The sequence below is a fragment of the Diabrotica virgifera genome, chromosome 3, assembly GCF_917563875.1.
Source record: "Diabrotica virgifera virgifera chromosome 3, PGI_DIABVI_V3a".
In the NCBI taxonomy this organism is placed as follows: domain Eukaryota; kingdom Metazoa; phylum Arthropoda; class Insecta; order Coleoptera; family Chrysomelidae; genus Diabrotica; species Diabrotica virgifera.
In genome coordinates, this window is record NC_065445.1 from 190785617 (window position 1) to 190801975 (window position 16359).

At 31.2% G+C, this 16359-nt stretch overlaps 1 protein-coding gene across 1 annotated transcript in view; it reads left to right on the plus strand.

Moving 5' to 3' along the window:
- LOC114333765 (GAS2-like protein pickled eggs) overlaps positions 1–16359 on the plus strand; it is a 579287-nt gene that overhangs the window by 105199 nt on the left and 457729 nt on the right. The window contains exon 3 of the mRNA XM_050647107.1: positions 1611–1874. Coding sequence (XP_050503064.1) covers positions 1707–1874 — 168 coding nt within the window. The 5' untranslated portion in view covers positions 1611–1706. The remainder of the gene's footprint in view (positions 1–1610; positions 1875–16359) is intronic.

A 16359-nucleotide genomic window follows, 5' to 3' on the forward strand; every position in this document is an offset into this window, starting at 1 on the left:
ATTCTCAAAATGGTGTATTCAACTTGAAATAACAGTGAAACGGTCGATTTTAGGTGTACAATGCTACTAACACCTATTGTAGTGCTTGAAAAGACCTTTAAAATGAGCTATATTAAAGGTCCATTACATTAAAAATAAGCGAGATATGCTGCAAACAAAATTGATAACTAATGTATTTTAAGAAAAAATGAGAAGTAATTTTAACCCCCATGCACCAAAATATAAATGCATCGTTTTCCTTCTACAGTACCTTTTATTATAGTGTTATTTCTATGTTCAAAAAGGTGGACGGGTTTAAAATGAATGGTTTTTAAAAAAAAAAAAGATAAAATTAAGAGCGCATTTTTAAATTTTCTTAAAAGTCTTCATTTTTCTCCTTGTAACTTGAAAATTATAAGAGATACAGTAATGAAAAATAAAAAGGAAATTTTTATCTGAAGAAACACTACATTTTTGTGTGGTATCTTTTTTCGCATCTTTTATCATTTTCGAGTTACATAGAGAAAAAGGAAGATTTTTAAGAAAATTTAAAAATGGGCTCTATAATTTCATCTTATTTTTTTCAAAAACCATTCATTTAAAACCAGTCCAACTTTTTAAACATAGAACTAACGCTATAATAAAAAGTATTGTAGAAGGAAAACGATGTATTTAAATTCTGATGGATGAGGGGTTAAATATACTTCTCATTTCTTCTTAAAATACATTAATCATCAACTTTTTTGCAGAATATCTCGCTTAGTTTGAATGTAATCGACATTTAGTATTGCTCATTTTAAAGGCCGTTTCAAGCACTACAAAAGTTATTAGTATCATTATACACCTAAAATTGACCGTTTCTGTTATTTCAAGTTGAATGCACCGATTTGAGCATGCAGCAAAAAAAACAAACTCTTCTTACCTACTCTTTGTATTTTAACAAGAAGATTTATGAAGGAACGAATCTCTTTGTTTTTTTATAACCTACAGAAATATTTTATATAGTTTTTTGTAAGATGCATAGTTTCTAAGGTATTCGCAAAAATCCGTCCTAAAAGGTGTCATTTTTCAATGAAGATGGCCAATTTTCAACCACAAATAACTCAAAAAGTATTGGGTTTTCAAAAAATAATTATATAACAGTTTTTGCTTAAAATTAGGTTCTCTAGCCTCTTCCGTGGCTATTTTAACTAAACATTTTTCACCCCCGAGAAGGGGTGGGAACCACCCTCAAGATAAAAGCGCACATCGGCAGAGGGTAGACTTGGTTTCTTGAGCTATTCCCTACTTACTGTGAAAATATCAAGTAAATCGATGTAGTACGATGGAATTCGGAGCCAAATACCCTCATTGACTGCCCTATTATCTCAATAAAGAACTTTAAGTCAATTTGAAGTTACGTCAAGTGTACCTATTAATTTATTTTTTACACGACTTCGAATTATTTCACATCGTTGATCGAGAAGTTTGGACCTAGGGCAAGCGAATTTATACATATTATATTCGAAATGGATACATCTGCCTTAGTCAGTTTAAATACATCCACAACTTCTTTTGTGTCCAATGAACTATCAAAATAAATAATTTAAGAAGTAACCAAAAAAAGTCTTAACATAAACCTTTTTTTACAGGTTGACGAAACACAACCACACCAAACAATGTCGTATTAAATAATCCCGTTCCGGCGTCGATCTTAGTTTCGGTTTTCGTAAGAGCTCATTATCAATATGGCGTTATTAGAGGCTAGGCCGTTCAGACCTTTCAAGTCAAGTGAGGAGTACCTCTATGCTATGAAAGAAGACTTGGCGGAATGGCTGCAGACCATGTATCCTCATTTGAATATCTCCGTGGAAAATTTTATGGAAAAGTTGGAAACAGGGGTGGCCCTATGCGAGGTGAGTAACATGTCTAGTATATTATATTATTTGATACAGAATGATAAAAGTAATACACATTTTTAAAAATACATACTTTTAAAAAATATTTTTTTGTGAATAGGGCTAACGTGTGATGTTACAAAATAATTTACAATAAATAATAAGTAATAATAATTACAAAAAAAATAAAAATTTGTGCACCCCATAAAAATTTTATAGGGGTTTTGTTCTTTAAACCCCCCAAACTTTTGTGTACGTTATAGGTAATTAAATTATTATTGTGATACCATTAGTTAAACACAGTGTTTTTAAAACTTTTTTGATAAGCCAGTTTTTATGGAGATATTTTGAACATTTGTAAAATCCAGCACATATCTGTAAATGGTCAAGTAAGATTATAGAGAGCTGGTAATAATATGAAAATTTATTTAGAATTTGCATTTTTTAGGTATATTTTGAAATATATTAAAAAAGAAGCCAAATCTCGATCAAAACTGGCTTATTGAAAAAATACTAAGGGCCAAATTTAAAAAACAATATTTTGTTTAACTGTCGCACTGTGGTTCCAAATGCCAAATGCCGAAAACGTGGTTATGAATCTTTAAAAGCTTATATTTTTTATACACTTCGGAATTACTTTTGTTCTTAAGGTTTTTGGCATCGCTGATTACGAATCTGACATTATTTTTTCTGAAAAACAAAATGGCGGATCCAACATGGTGGAAAGAAATTGAAAATATCAATCAAAACGAATTTTTTTTGTCAAGTTTGGTAGTTTAAGGTCGCTGATTACAAATCTAACATTACTTTTTTTAAAACAAAATGACGGATCCAATATGGCCGAAAGAAATTCGAAAATTTTATTTTAAAGGCATATTTGTTTAAAATTTTATATTATAGGTGACCTTTGAAATGGCTGATTACCAATACATTTTCTTTATGAAGTACAATATTCAGAACCTATTATGTACAGCCGCCCATACGTACTCAACAATCGCCAGAATCATGTAATATGCGTCATTTCCTATTTTTGTATTCAAACAACTGCCAGCAATGCATAGGCAGTTATAGGCAGCTAAACTAAAGTGATTCTGTACCTTCTTACTATATATTTTAAGATTAGTAAACATTAGTCGCAGAATTATGCAGAATTTTGTACTTTTTGAAAGTATCTTTACAAAATTGTGATTATTTCAAGAATATTTTCACTATTTATGCATTAACAGATTTAAGGCATTTATTGTTACTAAATCTTAAGTTAACTTACATCTTACATTACTACGTACTTAAAAAAGAAGAATCTGCTTTACAGAGATAAAATTGATAAACTACAACACGTTTTACAGCGTTTTCAATATATGCGTTTTTTTACTTTCTCTGCCGACCAAAATAACCTCGGATATGGCTCACTTGTTCCTGAGCTATGAACCAGAATACATACTGTCTGATCCTTATACCTGCGTATTACGCATCTACGATAGTATGAGAAAACAACTGTTAACATGAAAATTTTTTTTAACATGAAAAGTTTTCAGCATTTTATTGGAACCACTGTGTATCGTAATGGTACCACAATAATAATTTAATTGGAACATACACACACATTTGGTAGGTTTAAGGCCGGCGCCCACTATACGGAACAGCTCGCTACGGAACGGACCGCGACGAATGGCATTTTAATATTTGCGTGTATTCAAATGGCCCAGCGCGATGTGCTATGATTCCGTAAAGGAGACGCTGAGCCATTTGAATACACGAAAATATTAAAATGCCGATCGTCGCGGTCCGTTCCGTAGCGGGCTGTTCCGTATAAGTGGGCGCCGGCTTTTAAAGGTACTAGTACACTTTAGAAGATTAAAAATAATCATTTTTTTCAAGAATTTTTTTCTCAGAACCTTTATTAAAAATGGACATAAAACTTTTTACATATTAATATCTAACTCTTAGAGAGTACAAAAAAATATATTTTTTTCATTTATGCACGTACACTAATATTGTAGAGGGCGCAAAAGTCGAGGCCTCGAAAAATGATGGCGGGCGGTTAATCTCAGGATTGGGATATCTGAAACAAAAAATCGTACTGCATTTGAAAAAGGAAGGTTTCTTACGTGACAATTTACCACAATTTGACAAAAAATAAAAAATAAATATTTTCTAACCCTGAAAAACTAAAGAAAAACAGGCGATTTTTTCACAAAAATTGTTCAAATTTCCCTAAAATCTTTTTGTTTCGGAATTTTTCACTAACGGTGGTCAATTGTCACGTAAGAAACGAAGAAACCTTACTTTTTCAAATGCCGTACGATCTTTTTGTTTCAGAGATACCAATCCTGAGATTAACTGTCCGCCATCGGAACTACTTTTTTTCGAGGCCTCGACTTTGGCGCCCTCTACAATATTAGTGTACGTGCATAAATGAAAAAAGATATATATTTTGTATTCTCTAAGAGTTAGACATTAATATTATTTAAATAGTTTTATGTTCATTTTTAATAAAGATTCTGTGAAAAAAAATCTTCAAAAAATGCTTATTTTTGGTCTTCTAAAGTGTACTATTAGTACCTTGGTAATAAAACCTCCATAAAATTGATGTAAACATATTAAAAAAGAAGCGGCATCTCGATAAAAACTAAATTATCCAAAAAATACTAAGAGGCAACAAAGTTTTAAAAACATCGTGTTTAATTAATGGTACCACAATAATAATTTAATTGAAACGTACACAAAAGTTTGAGGGAGGGGCTTAAGGAAATAAAACCACCATAAAATTTTTATGGGGTGCACAAATTTCACTGTTATTTTTTTAAAGGTGTTCCTGCCATAAGAATGCCACATGTCCAGTTTCGATAAAAAATCTCTAATAATTTTTGATATATTGAAAAAAATCGATTTTCATTTTGTAACTTCAAAGGGCTGTAACTTTTTTATGTGCATATTTGTACTAAGGTAAATTAGGTTCAATCGAGCTATTTTTGGTTCAAGAATATGTGATTTAATTTATGACCTGCCTTTTTGTAACACCCTGTATAATCTCCTTGTTCTGTCTTTATTGAGCCGTGTATTCTTCTTTTGTTCTTTCAACTATTATTAATTTTTCTTCATCTTTTTTCGTAAAACACATTATTTCCGCCCCATACGCTATCCTATCACCGCACCGCTCTAATTGCTGCTTTATATATTTTTTCTTTTTTATTTTTTGATCAGGTTTTTGTCTTTAATTATTCGGTCAATTCGGTGATATTTTCAATAAATCTCTTCTCCGTTTTAATTCTTTCGCTTATTTATGCACTGTTTCTGTTTTTGCTGTTCACTATCAATCATAAGTATTTAATTTAAAGCAATCGATCCTCTGGAATTTATTTTCACCTAATTTTGAAGTTATATACCCCCACTGTCGCCAGTGGGGGTACAACGGCCTCCTTAATTCAGATGGACTTACCCAAGTTTTTTTTTATGTATTTTGACCCGTAGAACACGAATTTTTTGGGTAACAGTCGATCCGGATGTCGATAAGATTGTTATAAACAAAGAACTTGAGGAATCACATAACAGCGATTTTTCGCAAAACAGAACATTATTTTGTATTTTTTGGTTCATTCTAAGCAAAAAATGTTTTTGCAAGTTTTGTCGTAGGATGCATAGTTTTCGACATAAACGCGGTTGAACTTTCAAATAATCGAAAAATTGCAATTTTTGAACCCGAATATCTTTTGATTGAAAAATAAAATAGCAATTCTGCTTACCGCATTTGAAAGTTTCAGTCAAATTCTATCGGTTTTGATTACTTTCATTGCTAAAAATTAATTTCTTTATTGTTAAACAAAGTTATAAACACATAGTGATTGGATGATGTTTTCAATGCATTTCTCATTTGAAATCCAACGAGTAGGCGCGCATACACACAATTTCTACGTATAGTCTGGGCTGATTATCGGAGAATAGGCCATTTTTCGGAAAAGTTATTTACCAGCAATTTTATTGCTGGAATCGAATTATAAGATCCTATATATTAATAATATAGGTATGCAAAGTCCTCAGATAGTGTGCTACTTTTTTTATAAACAAAATGGCGCCTGAAAATCGTGTTTTTTTCAATTATTGCTCTAGAACTCCGAAGATTTTAACTTTACAACAAAAATACTCAAATAAAAATTCACCGTGATTAAATTCTGCATAGAGACGTGTTTTTCCCGATCTGCTCCGACGAAAATTTTCCTCGGAAAATGCGGGTTTTCCCAACAAAATCTTTAATTTTCAAATAAAGTTTTAGATAAGTAATTATTTACCAATAATTAAATAATTTGGTGACTTAAAAGCCTTCTTGGTTTAGATTATAGTTCCGGAAGCTGGTGAAAATTAAACGAATATTTTAGCAACAATTCAATTGTTAATTAATAATTTACTGTCGCAATAATAACCAAAATAATTATGATACACTGATCAAACTTTGAAATCTTATAAAGATGAGATGCCTATTTAACATTTTGTTGACAAAATATAAATTTTTTATTTTTTTGCATAATCTTTAAATGTTTAAAAAAAATAGTTATAAACAAATTAACGTTTCTCAGAAAGTTTTTATTATATTATAATTTTAAAAAATAGCTAAAATGCGCATTTCAAATATCTTGAAAATGAATGCTTTAAAACTTTTTTGCAACCATTTGCAAAAAAGTTATGAAACAGCAAAGTAAACATACGATTACTGCGGTGTTAATAATTTTTTTTAATTCTTTCAAAGCGTAGAAGTGAGTTTAAAGTACAAGCTAATTATTTATAAAACAATATCGATTATCAGCTTAATGGTTATATTTTAATTAAAAATTATAAATATATTTTTTTGTAATTTACACGCGCGAAAGTAGAATAATACAGTACCGTAGCTACCCGCCCACATACACAACTCGCGCGAGTTTAAGCGTGTCAGTCGCTTCGAGTGAACATTTTATCTCCGGCTCTGTATCAAGCCTACTTTCGCGCTAAAAATTACAAAAGAAAGTATTTTTAATCTTTGATTAAAATATAACCATTGCACTAATTTTTGACATTCATTGTGAGTAATTAGATTGTACCATAGACTCACTTTTAAGCTTTGAAACAATTAAAACAAATTATAAACAATGGAGATATCGTATATTTATTTTGCTGTTTCCTAACTTGTTTGCAAATGGTTGGAAAATTTTTTTAAAGCATTCATTTTCAAGACCTATGAAATACGCATTTTAAGTATTTTTCAAAATTAGAATATAATAAACAATTTCTAAGAAATGTTAATTTGTTTATAACAATTTTTTTTAAACATTTAAAGATTATGCAAAAAAAGGAAAAATTTATATTTTGTCGACAAAATATTAAATAGGCATCACACCTTTATAATCTTTCTAAGTTTGATCAATGTCTCATGATTATTTTGGTTGTTATTGCGACTGTAAATTGTTAATTAACAATGGAATTGTTGCTAAAATATTCGTTTCATTTTAACCGGCTTCTGAATTTATAATCTATACCAAGAAAGCTTTTATTTCACCAAGCTATATAATTATTGATAAATAATTACTGGCCCAAAAAATTTATTTGAAAATTCGAGATTTTGTTGGGAAAACCCACATTTTCCGAGGAAAATTTTCGTCGGAGCAAATCGGGAAAAACATGTCTCTCTGTAGAATTAAATTGGGGTGAATTTTTATTTGAGTATTTTTGGTGTAAAGTTAAAATCTTCGGAGTTATAGAGCAATAATTGAAAAAAATACGATTTGTCGGCGCCATTTTGTTTATAAAAAAAGTAGCACACTATCTGCGGACTTTGCATACCTATATTATTAATATATAGGATCTTATAATTCGATTCCAGCAATAAAATTGCTGGTAAATAACTTTTCCATGAATTTTGCTAATTAGCCCAGAGTAGTAGATTATGTACATTAAAACGCATGCATTGGGCACGGGAAACACTATGTGTTTATGGCTTTGTTTAACAAATAAAAATTTAATTTTTAGCAATGCAAATAATTAAAATCGATAGAATTTGACTTGAACTTTCAAGTGCAGTAAGCAGAATTGCTATTTTATTTTTTAATCAAAAGATTTTCGGGTTCAAAAGTTGCACTTTTTCGATTTTTTGAAAGTTCAACCGCGTTTATCTCGAAAACTATGCATCCTACGAAAAAACTTGTAAAAACATTTTTTGCTTAGAATGACCCAAAAAATATGAAAAAATGTTTTGTTTTGCGAAAAATCGCTGTTATATGATTCCTCAAGTTCTTTGTTTATAACAATCTTATCGACATCCGGATCGACTGTTACCCAAAAAATTCGTGTTCTACAGGTCAAAATACATAAAAAACTGGGTAAGTCCATCTGAATTAAGGAGGCCGTTGTAACCCCCCCTGGCGACAGCACTAATTGGGAAAAATGTTGAGAGTGAATTTTTATAAAAACGACAATGTGAACTACGCGCACACAGACAGTATGAAGTTAGTTGCTAAATCTTTCAAGTTACGTATTAAACAGTGCAAATACAGTGTGAAAAAATATATTGGTCTTTTTAGTATGTAAAAATATTTATTATAATTTTTGTGTTTTCGGATTTGTCTGCGTCGGGAATGGGATAATAAGTATTAACGTATGATGAAAAGAATATTAAAAAGCAATCTTAATATTATTTGTACAATCTGTCAAAATAATTCATTTTGATATCAATTTTACGGTCATATCACACTGACTTAAATGGTTGTCGCCCGATAGCCGTAGTCAAGCAATATTTTGCTTGCCTTACTTTTTTTCAAAATTTTTGGTATTGTTTTAGTAAGTATTAAAATTAATTTAATATTTAAATAAAATGTAAATAAACTGTTTAAAGTATATTTATTTCGTTGAAATCATATACCTTATAGAAGTAAAACTTCTTACTTGCGTACAGAGTACTTACACATTCTTTTTATTTCTGTTAATCTGTTAGACAGACAGATCATTATAAAAGACAAAAAACATAATATGTTGTGAAATAAAAAGAGGTGAAACTAGTAGAGGTAAGAAAATAACTATAGAAACCAATAAACTTACATTATATTGCTGGTTTCCTACCTTTAGACGAAGCGGAGTCAAACTGCCACAGGAGAAGTGTATAAAATTCTGTCACAATGGCAGTTGAAAAACTCCTCCGATACGTCTAAAGATGGGAAACTATAATGTATAATGGAATATAAATTTATAGGTTTCTATTGATAATTTCCCACCTCTACTATTTTCATCTCTTTTACCTCTCAACGTATTATGTTTTCCGTCTTTTGCGTTATTTTGCCGATTATTAGTGCACTTATCACTTATTTGGGTTACAAATATTTGTTTATTTTAGTATAAAATAAATGTAGAATAATATATTTTTTCTACAAACGTGTTAAAAATGCAATTTTTAGCACTCCATAGGAGCATTAAAAATGCTACATACTTTAAAACACTAGTGCTTTAAAATTTTTAAGGCACTGCAGTTAAAAGTGAATTGTCAAATTGTGAAACGTTAAAATATTTATATTTTATTTTATTTATTAATATCTAGCACAACTTGCGCAATTTGAAAAAGGTGGTTTAAAAGGTTTTTTAAAATTTAATTTAAACTGTATTATTGAATTTTTAACACGTTTGTAGAAAAAACAAGTTTATTTAACGGTGTAATATTTTCGCTCAGAATTTTTAGACATTCCCCTCGAGTGTAGACAACCAGTTCTACCTTATACGGGTCATAGATTTCATGGTTTCAGCAATTAACAAAAATATTGTATTTTATAAATTTATAACGTTTGTAGAAAAAATATTGTATGATATACGTGTTAAAAAGTACATTTTTAAGGCACTCATGTGAATTGCAGAATTCGCTTCGCTCATTCTGCAAACTTTCACATGCGTGCCTTAAAATTGGACTTTTAACACTTATATCATAAATAACTATTACAACTAGGTGCTTTCCTCGTTTTCAAAGCTTAAAGCTCTAGCAGCTTTTATTATCTGATTATATAATTTATTCCAGATCTTTCTAAATACATTCTCGTTAAAATAAATCTTAATCTTATATTACCCCATAATTGATTAATGCGTGTACCTCCAAATCATCGTGAGAGGAATGTACAAAAACATAATATCCTATGAACAATGTCCTTTGCGATTGTGAAGAGATTGACTTGACCGTGGAGTGTGAATACTTTCACTGATTGGTGCTTCCTTATATGGCGGCCTGGATCTTACACATACTCAGCCCACCTTGACATGAACTGTACAGCCTGCTGATCTTGCCTTTACTAATGCTGATGGTAAGATTATTAGTCTAGCGGAACTAAATTCGGTATATAAACTAAATCGTGAAGTATATTATCAATTTTAAGATGCTGCAACTTTAAATGTTCAGGAAGAGTACATATTGGTAATAAGTAATAATTAGAGCTCGGGAAATATGCACTTACAAATCCTTAAAATATCCATGCAAATATGCACAAAAAACAGTTGAAATATACACTAAAATATGCTTTTATGCAGTTAATGCATATAAATAAAAAAACGCAGTAATCCTTGTTTTGAAGGTATTTAATTATTTATTTTATGCCAATGGCCTCAGCTGTTGAAGCATTTAAGCTAAATAAAAAAAATATTTATTTTTTGTCAAAGTCACAAAAAATATTTATTGAAATTTCTATTACTTACATCATTATATTCATTTATTCTTTATATTTATCACCATCATTCTTTATTTTATTATTACCATTAAAATTATACATTATTAAACGTTTTTCTAAATTTTCTACAGAAAAACTGAGCCGTCTTTCTGACAATAATTGTTTATACACAGAAAAACTTCTTTCTACGTCACATGACGTTAAAGGAGCAAACTTAAAATATTGTATAATTGAGGGTTCTACCTATTTCACTTTTATCTTCGCATTTCCCCATCTTAACAATATTATTTATTTGAATTATTTTTTGATATCCCTCATTATTCTGTAACACTGTGCAGAATTTTTGATAGACTTTTGGTTTCCCCAAGGTGTTTAATTTTTTCATTTAATGAATTGATAATTTCAATACTTTGGTCTAATGAAATGTTAAGCTTTTCTAATTTAGTGATTGGTTTAGCAATATTTCCAAAATTGGTTTGGATATGTGTCGAATTACTTTTTAATAACGGTTTTTTAAAACATCCACACATTTTTTATATCACCTGAGTTATCTACATCGAAACTACAAATGACGTATCTAATTCCCTCATAATTATCGGTTATGAAATTTACAGAATTTATCCATGTTCCCCATTAGGTGGTAAAGGCACGTTAGGTAAACGATCTTTATACACCTCTACTCGCAGAAGGGCTTTTAAAAATATTTTTTATATTTGATACAAAGGTATTGACCATTGGAAATTCTGTTCTTCCAGTTTCTGCTACTCATCAAAAATTTTTCACTAACAAAATCTGACTGCATATTGTAGAGTCCCCTTTGTCTGCTTTATTCGTCCTCTCCTTGCCTTATGAATTGTAAAAGGCAGAGGTTAAGGATGTTACCAGAAAGTGGTTTCACGAGAATTTTTAGGTTTATTTTTTAGATCTGAGACTTCTCATTGCTCTTTAAAATATTTTCTGTTGGTATCGTTTGAGGCAAAAAAGTCTGAAAATATGCAATTTTAATAAATGCATATGCACTTATAAAATTTATCTAAAATATGCAAATATGCACTTAATATGCATTTTGCATATTTCCCGAGCTCTAGTAATAATCATTTTGATTTTTGGCAACTCTGAAGAAATTTTCGAATATAGAATATGGAATATAGAATATAGAAATATAATTCGGATGTCTTGTTAGACCAAAGTCGAAGGCTTCTGAGCTCACATGTTTTTGGATTTGGATCTTTCTTATCCCCTTTGAATCATCACACCACTGAAATATTCCAGCTTTCGACTGTTTATAGTTTTAATAATTTGGCTTGCTAAAGTCTATTCATTCAGTATAATATTTCAGTATAATATTTCAGTATAATAATTCAGTATAAAACTACTTACTGAATTTCTTAGTTGACTCACCCAACTTATTCGTAAAGGCGAATTTAGACTTATTCACTTTAGATGTACACTGCCGATGATAGATGAATAGTGAAAGTGTAGATTGAAAAGGTCAGCAATTTACATTTTCACTGACGGAATTCGTTTCACAGCCTTTTTAAAATGGCGAATAGTCCTGGCGTAGAGTTAATAAGTAAAGCATTACTAGAAGAATGTTAAAAATTAGAAAAAAAATAGGGTGTTTGCCTCTTTCAACCACAATAAACGAGGAGTGTAAACATCCTACTCCACTCTTTTCTGACTTACTAATTTTTGCTAACTTAACAATAATAGCGAGTGTGAATAGTTTTTCCCGGTATGCATTTTCACAAAAAATTATTTTATTTTAGTCCTCAGATTTATTATTCCACGATTACTCATAATTACGTTATATTTCTAGAAATATAATATATTATGTATATGTTCATCTTTCCACTGAAAAGTAATTTTACGTAGGTATCAAAATATAAATTTATGACAAAAATACTGAAAAAAACAAGTTTACATTTTACACTAGTGGTTCACTGTGGAAGAATCAGGCCTACGTCTCTCCGATGAGACTCCAATAAGAGTCGAAAATCGTGATTCAGAGTGCTGGACTGCGCTCCGTATTCTAAGTGAAAATTAAGATTGTTTTGCCTTTGCATTGCAACTGAATAAAAATGGTATACATTTTTATTTTTTATTAGTACCTATAGAGTAACTAGGTCCATTTTCCGTTGGAACTTTATCAAGCTGCAGACGGGGGTTGTGAATTGCATAGTGTAGAATTTCTTCCCTTTTGTCTTCACTGCAGCATCCATCTGGCTTGCATATTGTAGAAGCCTTGGAGGTGTCATCAGGGAAATGGACCAATAAGTGTTCAATTTAAAAATCTTTTAGTAACATTCTTAATATTTTTCAATATTATTAAGGCCACGGATACATAATTCGCAAATATTTTACGGGTATCCCTACTTTTTCTGTCTTTACACGGCAAATTACGTGTAGTAAAATTCACACTGGTATGGATATGTAAACATTCCTAGAATGTCATTCTACTTGAAAATGTCATTATTCATTTAAAGAGATGGCTTTTAAATGTTCCTGGATAACTGTTATTTTTGTAATTGCAAATTATTAATTCAGTGATAATTTTTTCACTAACTATGTATTCAGTGATTGTAATAATTTATATGTACAACAAAAACTAATACTCAATCGAGAAAAGAGGAAAAGTGTTAAAGTGATTTTTTAATAATATGTATTGTTACTATGGAACGCTTACAATTTTGAACATCTTTAACAACAAAATACTTGGATCAGAGAATATATTATCCTGATGTATTCTCTGCTTGGATCTTCCACAAATAATACACAATAAATAACTTTTTATTAGGTTCACGTCTTAAATCAACTATTTATCAAATACACCATATATCAATATTATTTAATCAACAACTCAAAATATTCCGGATGCCATGTCAAATATTTAAAATTGTCACTGATTGTCGCTGTCTGACTAACAGTATGCTGACAATATTCTATTCGACTGAAAAAACCAATAAATATTTTTGAAAAATTTAAACGCAGAATGAAAGACTATATTATTACCGAGGGCCGAAAGTCCCTTAGAATAAATAAAAAGTTTATTTTGAATAAGATATCGATACATTTTTGGCAAAGTAACGTAAGTGACATTTTTGAAGATCATGTTTTTCCATTAAACTAACGCTATTATTGTTCAGAAGGCACTACCAAAGTGTAGTGAGCCTATTATATACATATGTATATTATGTTTAAAGTAATTCTAGGCTTACTACACTTTGGCAGTCCCTTCTAAACAATAATACTGTTAGTTTAATGGCAAAACATGATTTTCGCCAAAAATGTCACTTACTTTACTTTGCCAAAAATGTATCGATATTTTAAATTAAATATCACACTAAATTTTCTCTTAGGTTTTCACCCCTGTAACTTATTAAAATAAACATTATAGAAGTTCTCAGGGACTTTGGGCCGTCGCCAATAACGTAATCTTTCATTCTGCGTTTAAATTTTTTAAAAATACTTATTAGTTTTCTCAGGATTTGAAAAAAATGAATCCCCATTTGAATAGCATTGCAGCCGAAAATACGTACCCATCCTCTTAATGTCGCTATTAGGATTGAAAAACTTTACTTTTCAATTGCCAGATGACGCTAGTAACCTAAGGGTAAGCACAGAACAAGTAAGTGGCGGTGGAGCTGTATGTGTCGGTCGCGGTCGATGTCGACATCCATGTAAAACAAACACATTGTAATGAATGGAAGCGAACAGAGCAGGTAAGTCGCGGTGGAGGTTTAGCGCGATGCCATCCAGGAGGTTTACATCGATGCTTTTGTAAATAAAATGAGTTTGTTTTACATGGATGTCTACTGCGCGGCCTACAAGGATGATATGAGTTGATACTTTTTATATAATCCCTTTTTTGTATTCAGTTTATTTTTGAATTTCTAAAGTAATTAAATTCAGTAAATTTTTGAAACATGAAGGAGGATCTTATTATTTACAGCCAATTGATAGTGGTTCTAGCTCGACTGACAGCGTAGGTGACCTCCTTGCTATGTGCTGTCGACATCGATCGCGACTTAACTAGTAGCATCTACCGCGACCTACACCTCCACCGCGACTTACTTGTTCTGTGCTTACCCTTATCCATTCACGTCAGTTGCGGGGGATAAACTCTATGTTGGTCACTTAGAGTATGGAACAGCAGCCCTACGTCTCTCCGATGAGACTCCAATAAGAGTCGAAAATCGTCGATTCAGAGTGCTGGACTGCGCTCCGTATTCTAAGTGAAAAATAAGATTGTTTTGCCTTCGCATTGCAACTGAATAATAATGGTATTCATTTTTAAAACTTAAACTTAAGTATGTGTATACAAAATTCTTAACTACTCTGAAGGACCTAGTGAACAATATCTCTCTACTCACTTCTATTTTGTGTGTTTCTTTTTCATTCCCTCACCTTGACGTGTTTAAGGTCTTCCTCCCCTTTATTAATCCACCTCGTTCTGGATCTACCTCTTCTTTTGGGACCGATTAATTTTCTGGTCATAACTAGTTTAGGCATTTTGTTCGCTGTCATTCTTTCTACTTGTCCCAACCATCTGATTCTTTGTTACTTGACGAACCTTGTGATGGTAGGTTTCTTGTACGAAGCCATTAATTCTTTGTTGTTTCTTCTCTCCCACCATTCTTCTGTCTTCCTTCCTCCGAATACGCGTTATATTTCCCTTTCCCATCTTTCCGGAGTATCCTCTCCCTTCTTATTTAATGTCCATGCCTCGCAATTATATGTTACTGTAGGTCTAATTACTGTTTTGTATATTCGCTCGTCTTGTCTAGAAACCTATTTTGAATTTATTAGGGCTCTGAAACAGTCTAATTTATTCCATTTATTTTGTCTTCATTCAGCTCCAATTCAAATTTGATCTTCTTCTTTTTCACGTGTCATCTCCGCGACGGAGGTTGGCAATCACCATGGCTATTCTAATCTTAGATGCTGCTGCTCTAAATAGTTCGGTTGATGTGCATCCGTACCATTCCCTCAAGTTACTCAACCATGAGATTCTTAACTTTCTTAAACTTCTCTTGCTCTGGATTTTCCCCTGTATAATCAATTGAAGTATGTTGTATCTCTCATTACGCATAACAACATGCCCCAGGTATTGCAGCTTTCGTGTCTTGATGGTTTTCAATATTTCCAGTCTTTTGTCGACTCTTCTCATGACTTCGTTGTTTGTTGCTTTCTATGCTTCTTCAATTATTTGCTTCACCATCCTTAATTATTTCACGGTTCTTGCTAAGATTGTTAGATCATCAGCAAATGCCATGCACTGGTGTTCATTTTTCATGATCGTTTCTTCAATCACCATTCATTTTCTGACTACAATTTCTAAGACTAAGGTGAATAATGTAGTAAATAAAGGATCTTCCTGTCTCAATCCTGTTGCAAACCTAAATGGACCTGAAATGTGACCGTGCCCAAGAAATTACACAGGTAGAGTTATTTAGTGTCATTTTTACTAGTCTGATCAATTTTTTTTGGTATACCTAAATGTTCCATTGCTCGATATATTTTGAGCTTATCGACTCTATCAAATTCTTGATTAAAATCCCAAAAAAAAACAGGCAGAGTAAGTTTACCTTTACAATAAGTTGTCTGTATCTCCGTTAAGGGGGTAGGCGCAAAATCTTGGTCCAATGCTATTTAAATGCAATCATTTTTTTCGAATCCTGAGAAAACTAATACTTTTGAAAACTTTAAACGTAGAATGAAAGATTACATTATTACCGAGGGCACTAAGTCCCCTAAAATAAAAAAAAAGTTTCTTTTGAACACACTAAATTTTCTTTTTTTTTTTCACCGCTGTAACTTAAACTTAACACCGCTAATTA